The sequence below is a fragment of the Prunus dulcis genome, chromosome 4 (genome assembly GCF_902201215.1).
Source record: "Prunus dulcis chromosome 4, ALMONDv2, whole genome shotgun sequence".
In the NCBI taxonomy this organism is placed as follows: Eukaryota; Viridiplantae; Streptophyta; class Magnoliopsida; order Rosales; family Rosaceae; genus Prunus; species Prunus dulcis.
This window is the reverse complement of record NC_047653.1, coordinates 22,404,400-22,426,837: the sequence shown is the minus strand read 5'-3', so window position 1 is coordinate 22,426,837 and position 22,438 is coordinate 22,404,400. Positions and strand designations below refer to the sequence as shown.

General features: G+C 37.1%; 2 protein-coding genes across 3 annotated transcripts; both read right to left on the bottom strand.

Moving 5' to 3' along the window:
* Positions 1–2,249: 2,249 nt before the first annotated feature.
* Positions 2,250–2,735, bottom strand: LOC117625624. The gene has a single exon (XM_034357156.1). It carries the CDS (start codon positions 2,733–2,735, stop codon positions 2,250–2,252), a length of 486 nt encoding a protein of 161 aa, XP_034213047.1.
* Positions 2,736–5,919: 3,184 nt separating this feature from the next.
* LOC117624393 (exocyst complex component SEC6) lies at positions 5,920–22,044 on the bottom strand. 2 transcript variants are annotated; one of them, XM_034355600.1, is made up of 25 exons: positions 21,591–22,044; positions 20,508–20,546; positions 20,264–20,352; positions 20,037–20,127; positions 18,462–18,551; positions 18,188–18,267; positions 17,700–17,792; positions 16,804–16,830; positions 16,148–16,255; positions 15,833–15,971; positions 15,693–15,737; positions 13,270–13,325; positions 11,895–12,003; positions 10,964–11,104; positions 10,683–10,862; positions 10,209–10,292; positions 10,026–10,112; positions 9,610–9,654; positions 9,211–9,289; positions 7,951–8,020; positions 7,049–7,136; positions 6,841–6,930; positions 6,585–6,701; positions 6,429–6,491; positions 5,920–6,288 (listed from the first exon to the last, which is right to left on the bottom strand). In XM_034355600.1, exons 1-25 carry the CDS (start codon positions 21,717–21,719, stop codon positions 6,157–6,159), a joined length of 2,271 nt encoding a protein of 756 aa, XP_034211491.1. In that variant the 5' UTR covers positions 21,720–22,044; the 3' UTR covers positions 5,920–6,156. The 2 variants fall into 2 exon arrangements, with proteins under 2 accessions (XP_034211491.1, XP_034211492.1); XM_034355601.1 differs by lacking the exons at positions 20,037–20,127; positions 20,508–20,546; positions 21,591–22,044.
* Positions 22,045–22,438: the final 394 nt, after the last annotated feature.

Sequence of the window (22,438 nt, the reverse complement as noted above, 5' to 3'; positions counted from 1 at the left end):
TTTTTTTTCGAAAGCCCAATCACCTCCCTTTGCATGAAATTGGGCCATTTGTGAATTTTTTTAGCAAAAAATAATAATAATAAAAATTTGGGTGAGTTTTATAATAAAAATAACAAAAATTCCGGTCCACAACAAAAAAAATCAAAAATCAAACCGGCTTATGAGCAAACTGAACAGCCCTAATTTATAATTTTTTTTCATCAAAATAGAATCTAATCGAACCGGATAAATTATGCCAATTCTAGTGCCATTTTGGGGTGAGAACCGGACCGTTCCCACCATTATTAAGCAATGTTGGACTTTTGGTCCGATTTATGTCCACACATCCGCTCATTATTGGGGTGTGAGTATTTACTCCGACATATATATATTAAGAAAAAAAATTATTTAAATGTGTTTATACCATATCTGACCAAGCAACTAGAAGCAAATCTAAGCAAGGCAAAGAGTCCCACATTGGAATATTACAAGATGTGAAGACTCCCCCTCATCTATAAAAGGAGACCACTCTCCACTAAGGAAAGGATGATTTGGACTGCACTTGATCTTTAGTCAAGGACTTCTCCCTTCTTACCTTTTGTATTTGGATCCAACCCCATGTACAAATGTAAATACACGTTAATAATGAGAATATACTTCTCCGTGGACGTAGCCCATTCATTAAGGGTGAACCACGTATATCTTGTCTTCTGTATATTTATCGCTTGCTTAAATCTTCACACACACATGCTGAAAGTCCTCACCTTCACCTATCATCCATCATACATTATCACTAAGTTGGGCTCAAAAGTGCCGAACCATTTTTGAGCATCAACAGTTTGGCGCCGTCTGTGGGAAACGACGCAAAAGGCTTCTGTCGTTCTCCCTTTCTTCAGTGCCCTTCGGCACCCTTACAATCGGCATCACCTAAGTTGCCGTTCGGCAATCCCATGCTAAAACAACTGTGAGTGCCAAAGGAGTGACATGCAGAAGAAAAATCCTTGCAATATAATAGTCAGAAGAAGAGGAAATACATGGACCACCCTAGCTTTTCTTTACATGACATACCGTTCGGCATATTCCTTGGAAAGCATTATTGAAGGGAGCCCACATTGCATACTTTACTGAGGGGGGCTGCCAACATGCATGGTGAATATCAAAATGATAACCACCAAAAGGCATTCAGCCATGCAATTACATAAAAAGCTGGGAGATTCCTACTGTACGGCACCATGCCAAACGATTGATCAAGACATCTAAGCCTAGCTAGTCTCCTCACCGGCGACGCTCGTACGTATGGGCCAAAGCAATCTGACGTCGACTCGAAAGGTGTTAACGGCAACATGCCGTCGGCAAAACATCCATGCCCACCTTCTTGGGGAAGGGTCAAAGTAGCCCCGCCGAACGGTAATACAAGCCAAAAAGTCTCGGATAATGGCATCCAATCAGAAAACTATGTGCGGTAATCGCCGACCCAAGATGTGAGAGCATGGCACAATGAGACATGCCGTCCGATATCCATTCTATGCCGTAAGCTTCATCATGCCATCACAATGGCTATCTACCAATCGACAACACAACACCCCTATGGAGTTTTCTCATCCAAGCCACCACGGAATGCCTTGACCTCAAAATGCTCTGCAGTTCAATGCTTTACAGCTTCGGACTTCCGCGATTTCCCATCAATGCCCAAGAGATGATGAGAACTCATTATTCACGGCTGGATAATCAATATTGCCAAACGGCACCCTACAGCCCTTGTGTGACCTCTTCTCCATCTCTCCTTTACTGTTCGGCAGGTCCAGACAATTGGGCCAAGAGGCACGGACAGACCACTACCAAACAATAACCCTTCTTACAGAAGTATCACCCTGGTGGAATTATAAGAAGAGCCTATTTACATGGATGGCTCTATAAAAATCTGCATGCCTCACTTTGTCGAACGGCACCCCAACATTCTCAAAAATTGGAGTTCCCCATCGGTAGTCAAATACCCACGGCCGAATTGTGGGCTTCATTGCTCAGAGCCATATTGAGTTAATAGTGGCCCCAGCCACCTCTCAAAATCAAAAGGGGCACATGCATGGGTTCATCCAAAATAAGCACTACAAGCCTTATTAAAATCTTCAGTAGTAACCACTAATCTAGTGGAGGCCCACCTGTGGCACTTGGCATTCATGCCAACACAACAAAAACCCAAAATTATTAATCGGCAATAATTATTGGTAAAATTTATCGACATATACGACAAAAGAAAAAACCCAAGATTATTAGCCATCGGCAATAACCATTGGTAAGTTTGTTCTACAAGCTTCATCATTCGACGAGAGTGGTACCTTCGGCACCCCGTCATCATTCGACGAAAGTGATATCTTCGGCACCCTCCCATCATTCGGCGAGCGTGATGCCTTCAGCACCCTGTCATCATTCGGCGAGCGGGATACCTTCGGCACCCTGCCATCATTCGGCGAGCGTGATGCCTTCGGCACTCCGTCATCATTCGACGAGAGCGATGCCTTCGGCACCCCGTCATCACTCGAGGAGAGCGTGATGCCTTCTGCACCCCCGTCATCATTCGACGAGAGCGATGCCTTCGGCACTCCGTCATCATTCGACGAGAGCGATGCCTTCGGCACCCCATCATCACTCGAGGAGAGCGTGATGCCTTCGGCACCCCCGTCATCATTCGACGAGAGCGATGCCTTCGGCACCCCATCATCATTCGACGAGAGCGATGCCTTCGGCACCCCCGTCATCATTCGGCGAGCGTGATGCCTTCGGCACCCTGCCATCATTCGGCGAGCGTGATGCCTTCGGCACCCCGTCATCACTCGATGAGAGCGATACCTTCGGCACCCCCGTCATCATTCGACGAGAGTGGTACCTTCGGCACCCCCGTCATCATTCGGCGAGAGCGATGCCTTCGGCACCCCCGTCATCACTCGATGAGAGCGTGATGCCTTTGGCACCCCCGTCATCATTCGACGAGAGCGATGCCTTTGGCACTCCGTCATCATTCGACGGGAGCGATGCCTTCGGCACCCCCGTCATCACTCGATGAGAGCGTGATGCCTTCGGCACCCCCGTCATCATTCGACGAGAGCGATGCCTTCGGCACTCCGTCATCATTCGACAAGAGCGATGCCTTCGGCACCCCGCCATCACTCGATGAGAGCGATACCTTCGGCACCCCCGTCATCATTCGACGAGAGTGGTACCTTCGGCACTCCGACATCATTCGGCGAGCGTGATGCCTTCGGCACCCCCGTCACCATTCGACGAGAGCGATGCCTTCGGCACCCTGATATCATTCGACGAGCGATACCTTCGGCACCCCGTCATCATTTAGCGCGAGCCATGCCTTCGGCACCCCACCATCCACACCACACTACTTTGAAGAAGACTAAGGTGTTGCTCAGTCAGTGCATTGAAAATTACAAGTTCTCAACCAAGGAGTACCTCCTTACTTAAGAACTTAGGGGACTTCTGTTTATACCATATCTGACCAAGCAACTAGAAGCAAATCTAAGCAAGGCAAAGAGTCCCACATTAGAATATTACAAGATGTGTAGACTCCCCCTCATCTATAAAAGGAGACCATTCTCCACTTATTAGAGGAGGTTTTTTTTGGGCTGAGCTTGATCTTTAGTCATGGGCTTCACCCTTCTTCTCACAAATATTTGGGGTCCAACCCCTTGTACAAATGTAAATACACATCATTATAATAATGAGAATATACTTCTCCGTGGACGTAGCCCATTTATTAAGGGTGAACCACGTATATCTTGTCTTCTGTATATTTATCGCTTGCCCCAATCCTCACTCACATGGTGGAGGCCCTCATTTTCACCCATCATCCATCTCACTTTATCACTAAGTTGGGCTCAAAAGTGCCGAACCATTTTTGAGCGTCAACAAAATGAATAATGCAAACGAAACCTATAATTTTTGCAAAGATTATTTGGACAATCATGCAATTGTTAAAAGTAAAGAAGTATACTCGAAATTTAGATGTTGCTTTACGATTTTCAAGTTTTGATGCTGAGTCAACTGGCCAGCCCTCCGAGGTGTCAAATGCTCACTCAAGGGTGAAAGAGAGAGAAACAAAGAGGGGAGTCCAAGAGGGTGCAAAGGCCACCCGCTACAGGTGTCTAGCATTGATCAGGTGAAGAGGAGGGCATTCTGGTTTTCTTTTTCCAGATTTTTTTAATTATTAATGATAGCCCAAACTTGGAGCTGGATGTATAAACATCAAGTTTTGGTGCCAACAAAATAAGACCAAACAACCATTGTAGAGATTCACTAAAATACGCTGCTAGGCTAGCTCAAGCTCATCCCTCAAGAAATTTGTACCCCAAAAAAAAAAATTTCAAAATCAAAATTCCAACATTTTTTCTTCTGACCTGGAAGCTGACTATTGAGAGCACTTCCTCTCATTTGTCATGGCAAAGGGCATGGCTGTTATTGTTCACATGAATACTGTCAGCTCTTACAAAAGGAAAAGTGTGTTTCCACTAATTGTCATGGCAAATGACAATTACTATTCATTTTAAATTATTTTTGTTATTTATACATAAATGATTAATTTTGATAGAGTTTAAGGCTTTGGTATGAGAAGTAAAGAATATGGCTATGTATTTATAAATAAATAAAATTCTGATATTCTGATATTTTTAGTTTCTTTTTTTTTTTTTTTAAATTTTAATTGGCTGCTGACATCATTATGATATCAGCATTACGCCACTTGCCTAGACAGCAGCATGAGCTGAATTTACCTGTAGGCATACCTGGTTTGCTGAGGCCCACCATTTGCCGAGGCTGCTTTGGCCCGCTGGAATTGCGATTTGGGGCTTGGGCCCCCTTTTTCCCGAGCCAGCCTCCAGCGCTGGAAGTGCTATAAGGAAAGCCAAATTGCAATTGTATGGTTGTGTATAAAACCATTCTGAATTAAATTAATAAAGCATGGTAAAAGCAAAGTTCACTATCTATCGCCAAAGTCTGGATGCATGCGTGTTTAAATTATCAAGAAAAAAGAAAATAAAAGTCAAATAGATCAATCACATTCAATCTATTTTTTTATACAATAAATGACTTAGAAATAGCAAAGACTAACTAGTGTAGTAATTTGAAGCAATTGCTCTTTCAAACAAGGTTTTGAGTTCGAGTCTCAGCATCCGTGTAGTCAGAGGCAGATCCATTAAGGCGCAAGGAGATACAGTTGCACCTCCCTTCGCCGAAAAAATCATTGTAGGTGCTTCAAACTACTCATTTGCTCAACTGGTGTACATATTACCTTATTTCTATTTTCAACATTTAAGTAAATGTCTTTGTCCTTTTACTTTAATTTATTTTTATATTACTCTATTTACTTAAGTTTACAATATAAATAAAGAAGTACCCCCATTTGGATTCAAATAAAAATACTAGAAAATCAAATTCCTACCAAATCAAAATATGAAAAATCGGTTTTAGTGCAAAATACGATTTAGGCTAAAAATGATGGCTCATTAAGTCAATATATACTTTATACTAAAATCCCATAAAATCAAGTTTTCTTATTTGATGTATAAAGAATAAAAGCCGCCAAAAATTATCTTGAGAAAATGATTATTTCGAAAAACCAATTTTCATACTTAATCAATTTTGCACCTCTGCCAAAAAATTTATGAGTCCGTCACTACGTATCGTGTGTGTGAATTTAGTATATTATCGCCCCTCTCAATAGGAAAGGTCCTTGAAAAAAAAAAGGACTTTGAATGTGCGTGAAGATGCATGCTCTAGCACTTGAACTATAACCTTTGAATGAGTGCGAAGGTACATGCTCTCCCACTTGAACTATATAACCTTTGAATGAGTGCGAAGGTACATGCTCTCCCACTTGAACTATAACTCTGAATGTATAATTCAATTATCCACGCAATACATTTTAACAAAAGCAAGTTTTAATAGAAGTGAATTCAAATAATAGATGTAACTTACAAGCTCATATTTATTAAAATTAAATAAAAAAATACAAATTTTCTTCGAGAGGACAAAAATGATTAGGGAAAAGTAGCATACTTACAAGTAATAAAACGAGTAAGATTTCAAATATACAAACGCAATTGGCAGAGCAGTTTTCCAGTCTGATACAAGAACAAGTTTACGAGTGGGAGCAGTGCAGTAGTTGATGTTCAACTAAGTTAGCTTCCGCCATATGGATCCCTTGGAACTTGATAAACACTTCACTCTTGGAAAAACAAAACCTGATTTTCCTGGGTTCCCATTGACAAGAGAATTCTCATATATCTCTTTGCACTCTTGTACGACCTGTTTGACAAACAAATACATTACACCTCCAGGAAAATGCATGATTTTAATTTTATTAATTCTTCCTTTGCTAAATAATTTGATTTTGACATATAAAGAAAAAGAAAAAAGGGGAATCGAAGCGCTAGGTTTGCTCATACCTCCTTGGCATCCTTCCGTGGTATGCCTTCTCGCAATGCAACAAGCTTCTCAACAACCTCAGGCTGCAACAGAGAGAATCAGACTACTTTGGACAAATTTTTGCAAGACATAGATTTGCTGGAAAATACAGCAGAATATTGTTTCTTAATATTTACCGGACAGTCAGGTTGATGTTCAAGAATATTTGTGTAAATGAGGGTGAAGGTATCCAGGCTCTCTGCAGAAGCAAGTTCTCTCAAATCACTCAGTATTCTAACTCTGCTTTCAACTTTCTGTAGCCAAGTTCATGAAATCAGAATGGAAAAGCCTTAGCAACGAAAAATAGAAATATATCCCACCAATAAATGGAAAATATCTTGTCAGAATGGAAATATCTTTCACGAAACGTAAAAAACAAGGATCAGCACTTACAGAAACACTTAAATACTCCCTAAAGAAATCCATCAGAACCTCTTCATCTAATCTCATCCTCTCAATGGTCTCTTCCTTGATGTAGTTCTTCTGCAATCACAAGCATCATTAACACGATTAAGTGAGAGAATAGTATGGAAGAATTCATGCTATACTGTCCAACCTACAATTAATAATAAAACAGTTAGCTATTTATCAGAAATTAAACCTGTGTTAGAAGATGATCAACGTAAACAACCACTGTTTCCTCCAAACAAGCCTCAACAAATCTCCTGAATGATCTTTCTTCAATATACCTTAAATACAGAGAAGTACAACCCAGAAAAGCATAAGTCTTTCAATTTGAAGTAGACGTACGGAAAAATAAAAAACAAAACAGAACCAACCATATTCAAGCAAACTTGTTATTTGTTCAATTATTATTTGATTGCGATGGAAAAGAGTTGCAAGAAAAGACTAGACGTGATATGTGCAAAACATAATCATTTTCATCTACAGTTAAATATAAGAAGTCAGATATAAGACTCTACCACTGAATCATGACAAACAGAGTTTAAAGACCTTGAAATACCCAGCTTAATGTTAAACTTGTGGGTCCCCCTGCAGGACCAATTTACTGAGTTTTCCAAATTAGTTAAGAAGAATCTCGAAACTGTGGTCTGTGCAACTGATGATATGTTGGTCCCTTTTCATTCTTATTCTTCACAATCAGGTAGAGAATCTTAAACAGGCAAAATCTCAATGTCCAACCAGCACATGGTATCCAACTCCATCTCGCTATGGTGAAAATCCACATTAATATGTAGAACGAAAAACCAATATTGAACGGAATCTTAATGCAAAAATTAATTTATTAATTGATTGAGTAATTAAGATGGTTGTTAAACAGAAGAGGGACAAACACACTAGATTTATGAACTTGTCCTAATGTATTCCTCTTCACTCTCCATAACATTAAAATTATTCCTCTAAGAAAATACAGATTTACCATCGGCATTAGATTTATGTTTCATAGTGTGTAGAATAAATCAAGATTATAATGAGAAAATGATAAATGCACTTAAAAAAAATGAATAATGATTCACCAACAACTGAACGAAAGAAACTTACATCTTCACGTCTGCAAAATAATCACCAAAGGTTGCAACTAGATACTCAGTAACCTGTCCTTCACACCACTCTGAAAAATTGGAGAAGACAACACTTAAATGGAGGATCTTATATATAAGAAGAAAAAGTAAATGCTTAATAATAGCAATACTGACAAAAATTTATTAAGAAAAAGTAAATTCTTAATAATATAAAGAACTATTATTTTCTCACTGATCACATTGACTGTTAAAGTAGTCATTCCCATAGGGGTGTTTTACTCATAGTAATGTACTTTATTACCCTCTATTATTGTTGACCTATCGAGTATTTCACTCATAATCATGTAAAATATTTTTTATACAAAATTATAAATGTCTCCCAGATTGAGACAAGGGAAAATGCTTAATGCCCTAACTTTTTCTCCCAACTTTTTTCCCAACCTATGTGGCACTTGATAAGCATACTCCCCCATTGCATTGAAAAAATAACCATATTGTAGGACCCAATGTGATAGTGCCACATTGATTGGGGAAAAAAGGTAAGGATAACAAGTTGGTAAGTGTAGCACTGTCCTCAGATAATTGATTACCGCAAGATTGCTTACGTTAATCTCAATGTGGCATTTGAGTCCATTTGGTGCTGTTTGGTGTTCCACAATATCGCTCTAGTACCACTTAACATACATAGAAATAGAGCATAGTACACCTAATCTTTATAAGGAGAAGTCTGGTATACAAAGAAACTAAGTAATGGTTTGATAAAAGTATTTTCTTTTCTGATACTATGGGTAACTTACTAATAACCCTTCCTCTTTGCTAAATATATTTTTAAACTTCAACCGAAGAGTAATTGCTGATCTTTAATGTTCCCACATGATCTTTTCACATTCCTCATTAATTTCTATGTTTTCTCTTGTCCTAATTAATTTCTTTGTATTAATTAAATGCAATAAATGTTTTGCTTCGGCAGACTGGCTTCTCCTATAAAAAAAGGAAAAAATGAGAGACAAGATGAGGCAGAGATATGAGTACATATGCAAGTGTCTTAGAAAAATAGCCTAAACAAGCATATCTTCAATTTGTTAAAACTTCAACACCAGACATAGACGAAACAATTACTATATGAAATTTTTTTACTGGCAAAAGAGAAACAAGAACACATGTGAACAGGCGAGCAGACATGGAGGGAGGGAAGTGGAAGAGAGAGAGAGATAGAGACAGGATGAAAAATACTGATCACAATAAAATTACTGCGACACCAGCGAGTAAATTACCTTACCCTTCTGATAAAGCTTGACAAGTAAATCCTGCACTCCTGGATCTTCAAAGATAACACTGACAGTTTGATGCACGGCTTCCTACCATCAATTTGGAAATATGATTAAAAACTGTGTGATCCACGGAAGATATGCAACATTTTAATACTTATATGTGACATGCATTTATGAGAAAATATAGTGGGGAGAGGGTAGGCCATAAGCGGTTCAACAAAAAAAAAAAGAAGCAAGCCATGCACGCTAAAGTCGGAACTTTTTACAAGGTATGGCACTATATCTTGATGAAATATCATAATAAACACAAGTTACTACACAGCAGCAGAAGATATGTGAAACATATGAAGAAAGAAAAAAACATAATATTCCGTACCAAAAAGAACACACTTCAACATACAAAATACCTTTGCAACCTCTAAGAAACCTTTGCATGTGTCTTCAAAGTTGACCTGTAAAAATGAAAAGGAAAAATTGATATGATCGTTGTAATCTCACAACCAACCCACAATGCTACATTTATGCATCTTAAGTTGCTTACACATAAGACTTTCTAATTACAGTAACCTATTGAGGATCTTACTTTGGCACGCTCTCTCTGTATCAATGTAACCCCTATTTAGTGCAAGTCACTCAATAAACTCATTAATTGAAACCCAAAAGGACAGGCTCGGAATATTAGATCAGACTACTAAAGAAACAAATTACCTGGATACAACGAAGTTTTAAATAGAAAGATTGAAAACAAAGAAACACAGGGATAAAATAAAAACAACCAAGATGAATACAGAATTAATAAAAAGAACTAAGACGGATATGGTACCTGCTCAGCATAGTTTTGTGGAAGAGCTTCCAAAGTGCTATTACTTAGCTCCATTGCAAGATCATAGCAGCGCAAGTTGTTGTTAACCTGCATACAAATTTAATAGAAAAGCCCAATATTAGATTACTTTTTATCCGATCAATAAAATACAGACAAATGTTAAATTGTAAGAGAGTCACAAACCATTGCGCATAAAGGTTCCAAACCAATTTCTGAAGCAGGTTCTTCAAGTCTCTGCCTTTCAGCAGCTTGGAAATCAATCATTACCTGCAAAATCACAAAAACCAATACTACAGGACATTATCATTATTATGCCAAGTGAAGAAGCATTATTAAACTTTTTTTTATGTACGAAATTATTAAATCAGGGCAACCCAAGGAAGAACATTAGCACATCCAGGAAACTTAGAGCATTGGCAAATTAAGGGAGGGAATCAATACGCATCTAAGATCAGTATATTGACAGACACATAATGTACGCAACTTTCTATCAAGGCTGTAACAGTTTAGATGGCACACCGATGAACTTGTGATATTTTATTCAAGAAAAGGTGTTGACATTGCAATAAATGTTATTAACTGCACTATACCCATGCTGGTAGAAATCATGAAATCTCACTATACTAGTAATTAGCATGAAATCATAGCTGAAACGACCTGAATAATTGCCAAGGCAATTCTGTACAGCATGAGATCAGTGCTATTATCACGAACAATTTGCACTTGCTCTCCTAGGATCCTGAATAAATCAACAGCAGCTGGTGTATATAGCTTCCCATCTTCTGTTTTCTTTGGTGGCTGTACCTTATCGGCTTCTAAGATATTCAAGTACCATTTCTAGAAAGTGTGTGCAAAATTATAGTAAGATGTCAGAATTTTACACCAAAAAAAAAAAACTAAAATAAAGCGCAAGAGAATTATAAGTAAAATATTTTTACCCTTGTTGTAGCTTGCATTCTCTCAACATATGAATTCATAAGGGGATCCATGGAACCACTCTCAGAACACACTTGAGCAAGGGACTCATCAACCCCAAGCCCAATCAGATTTTCTTGGTATTCAACCACCCAACCAGTTACCTAGTTCCAAATAAGAGAGGGCAATGCAAATAGGAACTAAGAAATTCAAATTGTAAGATGAAATTCTGTTACATGAAGAATAGACAGTAATGAAAGATACTTTCACAAGTAAACTACTACCAGCTCAAGTCAAACCAAATGTCAAGGAAAAGTACTGATAGCAATGTAGAATAGGATGGCTAAAAAACTATATGAAACCTGTTACAGAATAAAAATATTTTTGCAACCCTTTTAGGATTATGATTAATACATTTCATTTCTCTCCCTATTTTACAACACATCTAAACTCAATTTCCTGGGATCAAAATTTAGTATTGTGAGTCTTATTACTTCAATTTTACTAAATTTTCACATAAAGAACCTTGAATGTTTTTTTTTCTTTTAATTACATAATGACTTCAACCTAGGATCTAGTCCTTCCCCTCCCCACCCAATGACTTGAGCTAAATATTTGGATGTATTTACTACAGAGTATAGCAGAATGAACAATCTTTGTCAAATAAAAATAAAAAGATAAAAAGAAAATATCGAATACAATCTCAGCACCATTCCACTTTTCTTAGTATACACATGTTTTCAAGCAATAACAGCGCAAAGAATTTGATTCTTTGGGGACAATGTACTTTGAAAAAATATAATCGAATTGTGCCTATGATAATAAGTCACCAATCAACCAGCTACTGTTTATAATTAGTTTAACTATATAACGCACAAGGTTGGTTCTCACAGAAAGCAAACTTTTCTGCGTGTGAAATGCGAATTTGAAACAAATAAGCAATCAGAAGAGTACCTTTAAAATCTCTATGTTCGTCATTTCATTTGCCCTGTCACTGAGTAATCTAAGCATTTGAACGAATCGCTCAGTATACAGATTGACCATGAGTTGGAATATTTCATATCTGCCAAAATGAAGTTACCATCAAATTGACAGAACATTTAACTAGGATAGTTTTTCTGCTTTCAGAATTCATAGTATGCTCATATGTGTAATATAGGCATGCATCCACTTTCTAGAGCACTTGATCCTTCAGATCAATTATTTAAGCTTGATATACAGTGTTGGCTTATTCCCTAACAATTCAAACACCCGTTGTAAGGCTTAATCTAGCATAGTATTTGAGTCCTGGGTTCAAAACCTCTCATTCCAGAGTCCCCCAGTTATCTATAAATTGCGTGCAGGATAAGTGTGTTTCACACGTGTAGGAAGAAACTAAATATATGTTTTCTGTCTGTCCATCCATGTGCAAGATGATACTGCAGATGAGAAGAGCGTTAGCTTAATATAAATCATTGGCTGATTCCCTAATAGCTTAACATTTTGGATGTTGCGATAATCTAACAAATTAGAATGGACTTTGACAATTAACTCATTTCAGAGAGTCAACCTTATGACTATAGCAGATATCGACAAGAAAAGACTGCACATGCACCAGTTGCAATGAATATGATTTCTGGTCTTTTATCTCTGTTGAAAGTATATTTGGGATAAGTAATTGGATGTCCATAGAATCTTAGAATCTTTGCCAGGAAGGCATTAAGCTGCTTGTCTACAAGTAAAACAAGTAGTAGAAAGACAACAAACTACAACCATTCCTTTAGAACCCCTATTCCCAAATTTTAACTCCTGTTCTTAGTCGTTAGATTCATTACTAGAGTTGAGAAGTTTTCTTTGACCAGCATTTATAGTGATTCACGCATCAACGTTTCTGTTAGCGTTGAGCTTGATCAGAAAACAATATGCTGCATAAAAATAAACATTGTTCCACTTTCCAATTTTAAATCCCTTAATTAAAGTTTTTCTTTGGTCAAAATTCTGATCAAAAGACTCAGAGATATACAGCCTCCTAACAACAAAGTAGAATACCATTTGGTATGCTAAGTCACTTCTGAGCTACAGTACCCTATCCAACTGCTACTGCCAACAAACGAATGAAATTCTCACCGACATCAAAATTACAAAACATAAAGCGTTTTCCAAGGGGTAGAGAGAGATAACTTTAAACAAAACTTAAAATGACTTGAGACATTTCGTTGTACAATAATGTTTGATGAAATTTGATTCTAAGATCTATCCTAGACCAAAGAGACCCTTTAAGAACCTGAGCCAAGGCAAACAGATGTAATAACTCAAAGGTAATAAACCAAGGAAAACAGAGAGTGCAAACCTTGGGGGGAAACAAGGGGCCACATGGTCATATATATCTCCAAGCTCTTCTCCAATCTAAAACATTGAAAAGAAAAAAGGAAGGTGAATGCATCATAAAAGATAAGTAAAAGACAAGAAAACCAATCACTAACACCAAGTATGAACAACATGATGCTACACCAAATGTACAATTCAACAACCTTAATGAGAAACAAGCTAAAACGAAATCAAACATCTTTAGCCACCATACATCTCATAAGGTAGGAAAGGGTAAAAATATATGGAAATGAAGAAACATGATTCCTTCTCAAACAGACTTTAACCTAACAAATAAAAGCTGCTCACATTTGTTATGGTAGAATGAAATGACTCTGAGCCTTAATTGCGCACAAATTCTCTCTAGTGGCAATGCAAATCACATTTGATGCAAGCAAGCAAACGCATTTAATGGAGGGGCTAGTGGGCAGAGCAGGTGTGGTGATTTCCAGTTTGCAATTTTCTGAAGACACTATATTGTTCTTGTCTGGAGACATGCTGAAATAGACCAACCTTTTATTAGTTTTGGAAGTTTTTGTGCATTGTTGGGTTTGAGAATTAACAAAGCCAAGTGTGCCCTAGTGGGTATAAATACACAAGGGAAAGAAGCGAACAGTTTAGAAGGTTACGAAGGTGGTCATAGACTACAGAAATTTGGGACTTCCACTGGGAAGTAACCAGCGATCAAACAGCTTTTGGAATCTGGTGGTGGAGAAAGTAGGGAAAAAACATTGGAATAATGGAACTTCTGTCAAGAGGAGGCAGGTTAACTTTGATACAATCAGTTTTAAGTAACTTGTCATATGGGAGGTGGCTTCTCGACTAAAAGGGAAGGATAGTCTGGGAACTATTAATTTCGTTATGAAAAACAAGGATTTATTTGGGAAGTTATTATGGAGATTTCCATTAGAAAGGGATTATTTATGTGCTATTGCCATTACGGGTGGGATGCTAAATAAGGAGTGTTCAAGTCGCTGCCGTTGCAAAGACATGTCCCAAGACCATGATTCTTTTTCTTCTTGCCATCAGTTTGTAGTGGCAAATAGGGAATGGGCAAGGTTTCGAGTTACCTTTTTTGTATATAGATTGTCCAGCTTCCATAATGTTTCCCATTGCTCAATTCTTACTCAAATCTTTTCTTCCTTTCAGTTGGGATTTTGGTTTATGAATAAATTTAAACGAACCTGAAATTGGGGAGATCACATTTTTTTTTATAAGAACAAATTTTATTAAATAAAAATTACAACCAGTTCAGATGACAAGATGTCCCCCAAATAAGAAAACTAACTGCTAACAAATCTAATGAGAACATAATTCCAATGACTGGAAATTCTCCCTAAATAACAGCTGATGATACTTTAGGAGGTACTTAAGTGCACATGGTGAACCAGTGGGGAGAGAGGAAAACAGTAGATTTTCTCCTCTGAACCATGTCGCAAGTGTTGATCCTACCAAGAGCAATCTGCAACTCGTACATTGAGTGGTACTTTAGCCTTCCAAACCATGGAAGAGGGAAGGAATGGTGAAGATAAGAAGATTAAGAGGGGCTTTGAGAATGGGGTGGAGGCTTTATAGGACAAAGGTACGATTTTGGTCTTCACTTTGGGCTTTAATTTTTTTTTTTTGAATAGAAACATTTTTATTCAAATTGTAAGGATCAAAACAAGACAATTAGACTGCAGATAAAAGAAAACACTAGCCGAAGAACCAGACACAAGGCCACTCAACACCTAACTAGCCAACCAAACATAAAACAGCCCCTTAAGATACTACGGCTAGCAAATTGCGCATAATTGAAGGATAGGGTACATCCTTAAAGGCAAGGGTACATCCTTGGGCTTTAATGTCTTCTGAGTTTCAGCTTGGGACATACCATTTTCTTCTAGTTTCCTGATTTGAGAACAGCTGTTTTATAAGAGTCTAATTTGTGTTTTCAATCCTGATCATTGTTAGAAATTGTATCGTTTGCTTTATTTAGGGTTTAGTTTTCATTGATGTATTGTTGTGGTAGACAAGTCATCTATTGTGGCTGTACTTCTCTTTCTTTCTAATGCGAATCTGTGCTTTTCCTTGTTTCTAATGCAAATCTGCTTATCCACAAAATAAATAAATACAAGCTTGCAGGTGTGTGAAATATGAGGGACTTAATTGAGAATTCAAAGCTCCTCCTCCTATTTCTTTCTACCCAAATTACACAAAATATCAAAACTTTGATCTATATTCCCATTGTTTCAATAATTTTTACCAATATTTCCCAGGATATCAATATTTCTGTTGATATTTCAAAATAATCAAACTATCGATATTTCCCCTGACATCATTTACATTATTGATTCCAAGACCACACAAAAATCAATGAAAAATCTTATCATACTATCAAGAAGATTAATAGTCAAGTGTGTGTACCGTTCGAGCTTCCTCTAATGCTGCCTTAAGATCCTCGAAAACAAGCTGCTCCAGATACAGTAAGAATAAGATAAAGTAAACAAGAAGTCACGATAGTTTTCTCTCAGCAATATGTGGCGAAATGATTATTTGAAACGTACCTCTGTCAGAAGCTTGTTGAATCGTCCTTCAACAGTCTTCCTTATTTGCTCATAGCATTTGTCCTTATAGCCTTTGCCTTGAAAATTCAATTTCTGCTGTGTCAGGTTTCTTGAAGAAGCCGTTGCTGTGGTAGACTTTCTGAAGGCCATAATTCCAAAATAATGCAATTAGATGCCAAGTATGGTTTGAAGTCATATACATGAAAAATCGGTACGTTAGCATTATATTGGTTAATAGCATGAGAAGATTCATAAGATTCAAACACCAAGGAGAGAGATCATGCATAAAACTGAAAATCAATTCAAAATAGTTACTTGGCAGTTCTACGAGGATTTGCAATTGATGCCATGGCACCACCTCCTTCAGCCTCAGCTGCTTCTTCAGCAAGTTGTTGGTCAAGGATTTCTTGCATTTCAACAACCCTAGAAGAAGAATAGAATGGTTATGACACTATCTGATTACAAGAACTGAATAAAAGATAACCAAAAGCATTGCCATGTACACTCTCACTGTGAAATCACCATATGAAACCCACAATTTTATAAACAAAAAATATGGAACTCGGAGCTTTGAGAAAATACATAATGACCTCTAATTGAACCCAAAAATTAGAATACAGTAGCAAGAAGAAGAAAAGGTTTTAAAGCCAAGGAAACAGGAGTAAGCTTTGTTGTCAAGACTCGAGTAAATCTTGTTTAATGGAAACAACTGTTTTTATAAGGAATTTTGTACACATGATAGAGTGGTTAATTTTAAAAACATAGGTGTCTATCAAGGATCTCTGAAATCAAAGGTCAAGAAGAAAAATTAAATTAAAACTTTTGAGATTTTGTCTAAAAAGAAAAAAGGTAATTTGAACAAATACATACGCAACAGATATTAGTAATTTAACCGCTAAGGCTAAAGAAAAAGTATACTTCAGCTCAGCATACAAGAAGACAATTACAGAAAATGTTTCCCTGATACATACCTTAAAGCACGAACCAATGTTGAAGGGCTGCAAAAAGGACAAAATGAGCATTAGATCAGGTAATAATTAGAACAACTTATATATATTAAGGTCACAGGATGCTTCAATGCATTTGGTAATCTGAAACAATTATACATAAAGAAAGAAAATTAAGGCCAAAAATAGTATGGAAAAACAGAGAGAATTTCTGTCACTTACTCTGAAGACGACACTAAAAGCATCATAAGCAAATCTTTTATCATCAAGCAAGAAAGTTAAAACTCTGTAGGGGTGTAGCGTGTTTGTCACCCTTTGGGTCATATGGTTGGAAATAGATAGAAGAAATTTTTAAGGTTTTAGCGGATTGGGGACGAATGAAGTTTGGGATAAGGCCAGCTTTAATTTGGTCATCTCTTTGGGCTGTACAGAATTCAAGGATATTCTTCTTGACTGAAAGGTTGCAGTATATTAGGATCATTTAGTTAGTGTTTGGGGGCCCTTCTGGGTCCCAACTTTGCTCTATATTGGATGGGATGTTTGAATGTTTGATTTGTTCTTTTTCCATCTTACTGTATGTCTTTGGAGTGGATTTCTTGTCCACTGATGTGTAATACTATTAGAATTAATAAACTTTATTTTTTGTACCAAACAAAAACTAACAAAAATGAGTATAACACATAAATTCCAGCGTTAAAGCACCCCTAAGAAGTATATAAAACATGAACCTCAATCACTGCGGGAAATTCTATAGATCATTTAAATAAGAAACATCACCTAGAGCAGCTTCAAATGTGGTTGCAAAAAGTAAATACGAACTCTAAATAGAACAAACAACCATAAATTTTAACAGCGCATATGCCAAGAGGAACAAGAACAATCACACTATTAAACCATTATTCATATCATAGAGACAATACCTTTCTTTGGAATGATTATAGAAGTTGGAAACATGGCCCCATAATGTCTTCTCAAATGTCTCCCAGGTCCTATCAACATCTTCAAAATATTCTCTAACATGCACCAAATAAAAAATTAAAAAAGAAATAAGTCATCAAGCCTCAAATCACAAACTGTGCCTCGAAAACATCAAATAGATAAAACAAACAGGTACAAATGTCATCATCATGGCCATTATCATTACCCAACAACTTATCAAGCCAACCCCAATGTTCAAATCGACCCAAACAGAACCACATAATCTGCTTAGACGATTTAGCTACTGCAAATACTGATCAACAACATCATATTGTCTCACTCACTCGCTCGCTAAGGGTTCGAAAACCAGTATAACCTCAGAAAAGGATTATGAAGGACTGACAAGTAGCTAGAGCTCGTCATAGGTATTGAGATTACCAAAAAGAACTATAAATGCCACAGTGAAGTAGGGAAGAGGATGCATATATACCTAAGCCTGCCAACCTCTTCCTTGTGAGATGCTGCAGCTGCTAATGCAAACCTCCGCTTTCCATCAAGAGCTGTTAACCTCTATAGCAAATATGAAAATGAAAAGATTGGACCATAAAGATACAATTAATGTGCAAATTTTGCTGAGCTATCCTAATCAATAAGTTAATTTAATGATGACAAATATAGAGCTGAAACCAAAATAACCAAAAGTTTAAGAAATTAGGCCCAAATGAAAGAGGTGTACAGACTAAAAATTGCAACACTACTTTTACCTCATATGTATTAATGAGTTCTTTATCATCACTCAAAGAATCCCGTGCCTCAGCAGCTTCAACAGAAATTGACATCATACCCTCAACATCCTACCAAAGATCAAGATTAACTAGTGAGCACCATAGAACAATGCAAGAGATCACCATCTCAATACGTCCCGAAACTTCATAGATATAGGTTCAAACCTTATTTTTTTGTATAGGAAAGGAATGAATATGTTAAGAAAAATATGGAAGTATGCAATGAAATTGGACCAGAAGTGAAAAACAAGATACAACCCTCAAGCTACAAGAATATTAAGAACAGAGTAGACATAAAACATCAACCATCCTAATCCAGAAAACATTAATAAGCAAAAACCAAACATACAATATTAAAACTCCCACCCAAACTAGAAGAAAACCACTAAAGGCAATATCTCTAAAATGTTTAGGTAAAATTCGAAAAGAGTACATCCAGATTTTCCCGAGTTCAAATCTAGTGGATGAGAGTTTGTTGTGTTGTTGAATTTTTAAAAAGAAGTACATCTAGATTTGTACTTAACAAAAAATATATATATAATTCAACATTATTAACACAAATGAATAGTCGCCTTCTAGCCCAATGGTTTCCCTTTTTTCAAAGAGTAATAATACAAAGGACATGAGAACAAACCCTAGAATTTGGATACCAAATGATGTGTCACTGCCCTGTGAAGTTGTCTTTGGCTTAAGTTGTTTAGAGAGACAAGCCGAGTTTTTCCAAGGGACTGTTTTTCCTTTCTTTGTGACAGCCATAAAATGATATGCAAGGATAACAAGGAAAAACTCATATGGTCTTGGCTGTGCTTTGGGTGGTTTGGTTAGAGAGAAGGTATTTGAAGACTACATTGGTGTGGAGGTTGAGGAGTTATGGGGAGAAGTTTGTTTTTGGTCAGCTCTCTGGGCATTCTCCAGAGATTTAGTGGTTTATCTTTCTCAATTATTTGTCAAGATTGGCATGCTGCAGTGCATAAGTTCAGTCTTTTGTTTCTTTCATTTTGTCTTCTGTAGTGGCCCTCTTGTCCACTATCTTTTCCCTTTGTAACTTTATTTTATTTAATTTTATAGCAATAAAATTGTCTTTACGAAAAATAAAAAATTGATGTTTCAGTGCTTTATTTGTACATATAGGCTCTAACTGAAACTCATTCATTTATAACAAATAAGACACAGATATATTTTTCTTTTTAAAAGAAACATAATTTTTTTAAAGTAGGAAGCTTATTACAAAGAGTGGATGAGGAATCCACAATTTGGGAATGATCAATTAAAAACAAGTGCAACTCCAAAATTAAGAGGCTAAAAGAATAAGATACTGACATATCACCTGCCGTATCATTTGGTAACTAAAATTTGGAAAAGGTTATGCTGACTCAAGTATTATTGTTACTTTAAATGGGAAGTTCAAGCATTTCAAGGTATCTCAGTCAAAAGAGAAAGGAAATCTGACAAGAAACTATTAATCCTTCTGTGTTATACATATTGCAGGCACGCACACATACAGAGAATGATCATGACTGACAAAATTATGTACACAAGGAAAGGCTTGCCAACCTTCAGGGTTGTATTCAAGTTATTCCTTGCATTGCTAAGCAGCTTTATCTTATCATGGTTTTCAATCAATGTTTGGCATTCTTGACATAGCCTGATGACAAGGAAATCATAACCACCAAAAATTATGAACAGATCAATGCTGTGCAATTGCTTATGCATAGCAAGTAACATACAAAAATAATCTCCTTTAATTCATAAAGCCTCTAGAATTTCCATAAACAACATACTTTTCAATAGAAACGAAGTTTTCACGAAGTTGGTTTATTGATTTTTGAGATAAGGACAGGTATTCCAGCCCAGCTTGTGCTTGTTCAACCTGCATGCAAAGCACTACCTTGTAAGACACTTGATATTAATTAAAGAGCCCACCTTTCTCACCTCCATAAATGTATCATATAAGACTTGACACACTATCAATAAGAAACTTTTAATCATGACCAACGAAATATGGATTAAAGATTGTGCACATACCTGCTCGGCAACCATAGTGCTAAGTTGTGCATCATTAGCCTGACAATAAAGAAAAATAGCAGCTTTCAAAAGGCAAGTTGATTATAAAAGAACTTCAATATTGCAAAAGGTAATGCCACTAATCAAAGAATGTGTCTGCACGTCTGTGCGTGTGTATCATTATCAGACTATCATGTGTGGCACTTCAGCAGAAGCAGCTACCAGAAACAAAATTAATGCCGACAGCACCAACTGACCACCACTTATCTGAAAACATAAATTACTTAAAACTTGAACCCCAATATGCTACAGTTCATGCTTAATGCATGAACTGCTTTATCAATGTTAACTTAATTTCAATTCAACTACCACGCCATGAATTGGTTAACTTGATCTTGTGCTTTAAAATTCGACGTAAAAATTTTGATTATGTAAAATCTACTGTAGAAATTGAAGAATATATCATATCATGAAAATAACTTGTTGATTTTTATCATTTAAAATCATCATTGGCCATCTCCTAAAAATGCAACATATATTGCATGAGATTATATTCATCCTTTCCTCTACTTCTAAAGCCATTGCTCTAGAGATCTTTATCCACGGTGTCACAGCCAGTCCCACTGAACCACAACTCTACTTTTCCTACTAAAGACATTGTAGACGTTGCAATTTCCGTGCAACTAAAACCATCATAAACAACCCTTAAAAACACTGGCCTAGATAGCTTTTATGTTATGTGTCACAACCATCCCAATCTGAAAACCACTGTTCTTTTCTCCCAACTCAACACATTATAAATCTAGTACATCAATCCAACAATCAGTAAACCAAGATTACCAAACACACAAACTATTCACACCACCAATCAGGGCTTACTAGAGAAACGAATTTAGGTCAACAATTGTTACTGCACAATCAAATTAAAGAACAATATACTCCAATTACAAAGTTCTTCAAAACTCTAATAAGAGACAGCAACATTATTCTTGCCCGACTATTCATATTCAAAAAACATAGCCAAATAGACAGAATTGTAAGACACATTTAGAGTTTTCATTTCAAAATGGAAATATAATATTTATAAACAAAACAAGAGGGGACCTGTTGGCGAGCAATGTAATCGGCCTTGACGGATGCTATGGACTGAAGGAGTTCAGGAAGAGGGAAGAGCTTGGCAACCTCACGAACCGCTGATTCCTTGGCTTCCACACCAAGATCCTCCACCATCATCTTCTTCTTCTTCTACTTTCCACAATTTCAATTACTCACAGATTAAAAACCCTAGTTAAAATTGCCCCTATACAAAGCCTAAATTAGGCTACCCAAAGCCCAGTTCGGGTGAGACAGAGGAGAAGAACAATTAATGAGACGAAAGGGCGATAAAACAGTCTGAGTTTGATCCTTAGACTCAGAGCTTGGAGAAGTGAGGGAGTTGTGGCTGAGACGAAAGAGAGAGAGAAGAAAAAGAAGGAAAGAACTGTTGCAGAAGAAATGAGAAACGAGAAGCGAGATGTGGCTGGCTGGCTCAGATGAAAGAGAGAAGACGAAAAATGGGTTTGCGTGCAGCCGGTTCTATTCTATAAGTATAGAGTCGGCCTCATGTGCCAATCATACGATGCCGCATGTACTTTTCCCAACAGAAAAACCAAAGTTTACTTTTTTTAGGGCATGTTTGGGAGGCCTGGACAGGACAGCCTTAAATAGTACTTCAAACCCACGTTTGGCAGGTAAGGCCCTGTTTGGCATGCCTCACTAAGCCTCACTGGACTGGACTGGGTTAAATAGTCCTTAAAACCTATGTTTGGTAAGGGAGGGGATTAAGTTAAATGAGATTATATAGTCCAATGGGAAAAAAAACGTTGGACTCGCTTGTTTAATATAGCGAGCCGAAAACTGGGTTCGCAAAATAGCGAGGATGCTATTTTGAACACACAGTCCGGCTGAATACC